Source organism: Octopus sinensis, unplaced genomic scaffold, assembly GCF_006345805.1.
Source record: "Octopus sinensis unplaced genomic scaffold, ASM634580v1 Contig00304, whole genome shotgun sequence".
NCBI lineage: Eukaryota > Metazoa > Mollusca > Cephalopoda > Octopoda > Octopodidae > Octopus > Octopus sinensis.
In genome coordinates this window covers 1-4,950 of record NW_021823836.1, presented here as the reverse complement: position 1 = coordinate 4,950, position 4,950 = coordinate 1, and the positions used below count along the sequence as shown (strand labels likewise).

The 4,950-nt window shown below is 32.4% G+C and overlaps 1 protein-coding gene across 1 annotated transcript; it reads left to right on the top strand.

The window, feature by feature from the left end:
• The first annotated feature begins 640 nt into the window (after nt 1-640).
• LOC115226888 (transcriptional repressor scratch 2-like) lies at nt 641-4,619 on the top strand. Its single transcript, XM_036515499.1, has one exon. The coding sequence runs from the start codon at nt 798-800 to the stop codon at nt 1,422-1,424; it is 627 nt and encodes a 208-aa protein (XP_036371392.1). The 5' UTR covers nt 641-797; the 3' UTR covers nt 1,425-4,619.
• The last annotated feature ends 331 nt before the right edge of the window (nt 4,620-4,950 follow it).

Genomic DNA, 4,950 nt, shown 5'->3' with positions numbered 1-4,950 from the left:
GCAATGTTTAATAAATCTGATATTACTGGTATATGAACCCCATGGTAATTACTGGTATCTATTTACCCCTTCCCCATCTCTCTCTCTGTATATATACATATATATATGTATATATATTGTACATATTCATATGTATACATATGTATATATATATATATATATATATATATATATACAGATGTATATGTACAATATACATACATACATTATATATATATATATATATATCAAAACAATGACACAGATGTGTTGAGGTCCACTACAGCTGTTTCAGGCATGTTCTTTATTTATGAACAAAAATATTACATCAGGTAAAAAAAAAAAAGAGGAACCGTTTCCTTCAGTTCATATTAAAGTATTGTCATATTATGCTTTGGTTTAAGGCCGTGAGCTACAGAATCCTTATGAGGCCGGACGAAGGGCTTAGCGGCATTTTGCCCACTGAGGATGACTCTGCCTTTCTTCCTTTCGGTTGCGATAAAATAAGTAGCAGTTGAGTACTAGAGTCGACGAAATCAACTAGCCCCCTCTTGTGCCTATAATAGAAAGGATATTTTGAATTAGTCTGTTATAGATAATACTTTAAATATGTTTCCTCATCTCCAAATAATAATTTTCTTTTTTTTTCCATTCTGTCTTTTGTAGAATATGAACTCACGAAAAGCTCTTCAGATGAAACGGACAGTGATAGTGGGTGTTCCATTCCTACTACAGACAGCAGGAGTGAACTCACACTCTCCGACAACGAATACAGTTCTTTGGAATGCAAAGAGCACACATCATTCCTATTTGACTTGATGGGTCACAGCCCTCAATCAAAACCTTCGTGTGACAGCAACGATTGGTCTGAGCGTTACTTCCAAACGCTTCAGCCCGCTGTAGCAGAATATTCCATAAACCGAACAGAATTGGAGACAGAACCAAGATCGCCTCCACTCACAACATTTGAACTCGATGCGACACGGATTAGCTCCCTAAGCGACACCCATATTTGCATCGACTGTGGTAAGCGTTATAGCACTTCGAGTAACCTGGCACGCCATCGCCAAACGCACCGAAGCGTCAGTGACAAGAAAGCACGGAAATGTCCTCACTGTGAAAAAGTATACGTCTCCATGCCAGCGTACAGCATGCACGTGCGCACGCATACGCAGGGTTGCGCATGCCCGTACTGTGGGAAGCGGTTCAGCCGACCGTGGTTGTTACAAGGACATATCCGAACACACACCGGGGAGAAACCGTTTTCCTGTCCCAAGTGCGGAAAAGCCTTTGCCGATAAGTCCAACTTGAGAGCCCACATCCAGACACATTCGACGGAGAAGCCATACGTCTGTGGCCGATGTGGCAAAGCTTTCGCTCTCAAGAGTTATTTATACAAACACGAGGAATCTTCGTGTATGCGGGGACAGAGATATCGACATTGATTTCAAACATCAAGCATAAAATAAAATAAATAAAACAAAACAAAAAAAATATTTAAAAAACAACAAAGAACTGTAATAACAACAACAGCAGGAACAACATCAGCATCGTCATCAACAACAACAACAACAACAATAATTTATAAAGAAAAATAACAAGTCAGAAGTTGTATCGTGTCCAGAAAAAAGAAGAGAAAACGAAAGAAGTCTCACACACACACACACATTAGTATTTCTGCCATTAAACGATAATTTCGTATATAATAAAAGAAGTTATTTTGCAGAATGAAACTTCACTAACAAGAACATCAGCAATAAAACCCAACAACAACAACAACAAAACGTCCGTCCATAACTGTGCCAAATCTTCCTTAAAAAGTTTTTTACAGTGGGAGCATTCTAGACTCCTGGCCAATCTCCATCACAGAAACAGCTGTTACAGTAGTAGTATAGTAGCAGTTGCTGTTGTTGTTGTTATTATTATTATTGTCATTATTATTATTACTATTATCACTTTCATCATTGCCTTTTCTTTACTATCCATATTATTATTATTATTATCATTATTATTATCATTATCATTATCATTATTATTATTATTATTATTTGATTAAGGTGTTGCTTTTGTTCTTGACCCTTTAAGCAACATCAACAACAACATAAAGAACAATAGCAACAAGAATAAGAACATTAATAACAATCTTTATTCTTTATTTTTATTCAACATAAGCAACAACTACTACAACAACAACAGCAACATGACAAAACAGACCAACGAGAACACTCCAAATACAGCCAAGTTATCGAGGAAACAAGGAGGAAAAAGGAATCTCCATCTTTGCCAAAAGGAGGAATTCCGTTCCACCAGACCATTCGCACCATTCACATGCGAAATTCCGTCCACCCATATACTAACTGTCAAATTCCGTCCATCAAGCTGCTAACAGTCAAATGCTGTCCATCCAACAATTAACTGTCAAGTTCCGTCCACCCATATATTAACTGTCAAATTGCGTCCATCAAACTTCCAACAGTCAAATTTTGTCCATTGAACAATTAACGATCAAATTCTGTCCACCCATATATTAACTGCCAAATTTTGTCCATCAACATAAAGAACTAATTCCATCCATCAATCTACTTAGAGCCAGATTCTGTCCATCGAACAATTAACTGTCAAATTTTGTCCATCCATATATTTACCGTCAAATTCTTTTAACCCACAGAGCAACTTTTAAATTATGTCCACCCAACATGCCTTAAATGTAAAAATTTGTGTCTATTTATACATCTATTTACAGCCAAATTTTGCTAAATCATCCATGTATGAACTCTTAAATTCTGTCCATCCTTATTGTTTACTGTCAAATTCCATCCATCCATACATTTTACTGTCAAATTCCACCTGTTCGTGAATTTTACTGTCAAATTCTGTCCATTCATATTTTTTACTGTCTAATTCTGTCCATCCATATATTTTGCTGTCAAATTCCACCCATTCATACACAACTGTTGAATTCCAAGTGCCCATATGTTAATTATCAAATGTCCAACTATGAAAGGTTCTATCTATTTATCCATCCATAAGCTTGACTTTGTTTTAATTTATATAATTGTTTTTCTGTTAGTTTATCTGCCTCTCCTTTTCTCTCAAAATTTCACTTAAATTCTTTCTATTTGTCTTCTTTTGTGTCTGTCCACTGCTATATATATATATATATATATATATATATATATATATAAACTATTGACCAATCTGATTACAGAGTTTGACTGTTTAAATGGATATTTTCACTCCATACGTGACAATGTTGACATGGAAAAAAGATCAGGAATGAGTGTGGAAACTTTGACCAAGCATTTTACTAAAAGACCAGATCATGACATACGGTTCCATATAGAGAGTGACGAAACTAAAATTATTATTCCTCCACTAAGTATACAATCGTATATCACATCTGATTTGTTGATCAGTGCATCCATTATCGATTTAATAACCAATCATATATATAAATAGGGAGAGAGACCAACAATATAATGTTTAATGGTGACATCGTACAGTAAGACGAAATAATTACTGTGACATTACAAGTTGACCTATTGACTAAATTTACAGTCATTTCGGACTATGTTTGCATGACGGGCAGTGACGGCTTCTTTGTCATTAGATCTGTTACTCAATTCATTTGACAGTGTCTGAGAACATTTTGGAGATATCTGACAGAAAATATGGCTTGTCTTATTATATAATTGACATATGTTTGACATCTTTGACATTTTTGAATATTTGTCGTGCATGTTTGACAAAAGAAATTTTTTTATGTTTGACACTAGTTGACGTCGTTTGATTTGCTATTTACATATATTGAAACAAGGAATTAGATACCACACTAATTCAATATATTGGCAATCAAATCTTGGGGACACAAACATCGCTGATTTTAGAAATAAAAACAGATAGAAATCTGTATTAAACTTGGGAGTTAAAGCAATTAACCAATGTTAATCCCCAAAACCTAATACAGTAATACACACTAAACAAGCAATAGGTATAAATGCATACATTTATGCATGTATATATATAATATAAACTCATTAGTGATTTAGTTAATCTCTTTTCAAAAAATGTATTGCTTCCAAGCTAGTTTTACCAATAAGCCCACGTCGTTGTTACACTTGGCTTTGACATATTTCTGCTGTTGAGTGTGTCAATGTGCTAGTATATATATAAGATAGACAAACGTAGAAGGAGGGACAGAACACACTGACGGTTGACATTGACACAGTTGAAGTTCAGTTTCCTTTTCTTGTGGACATTATTCTTAATATTGACGTTGCTGTTGATTGACTGCTGTTGGAGTCAGTGCTTTGTCAATTCCTGTTATCTTTGTCAAAGTTCAATATTATATTTTAATAAACAAAACATGTTTTTGTATTATTTTTATTTTTATTTTTATTTTTATTATTATTATTATTATTATTATTATTATTATTGTTATTACTACTATTTCATCATAAGAGCATGTTCATTTTTTTTTACTGGAATTTTGACTTCCTTATATTTACGGTTCCTTTTTTTGGTTGTATGGACCAAGATAACTTTCTGTCCACTTATATACATACATATATATTTTTTTTCAACTTATTTTTTTTATACTTTTGCTAGAATATTTAAAATAAGAAAAAAAAATTCTCTCTATCTCTCTCTCTCTTTATATTTCTTTTTCTATTTTTTTAATTTGTTTACATATGTATATATATATATAATATATATATAATATATATATATATATATAAACAACTTATTCTTGAATAATTATTTTTTATTACATATATTAATTTTATACCAAATTTTCTTTTTTTTTATTTGTATTTAATTTTAAAATTACATATTTCCATCTGTAGAAGGTAATATATATATATATATACATACATATATATATATATATATGTATGTATGTACACATACATATATATACATTATAGTTATGCATATGCATGTGTATATATATATATATATATATATTAT

What these genes read in the sequence shown, in the direction of transcription:
- LOC115226888 (XM_036515499.1), top strand. Translation starts at nt 798, where the DNA reads ATGGGTCACAGCCCTCAATCAAAACCTTCGTGTGACAGCAACGATTGG.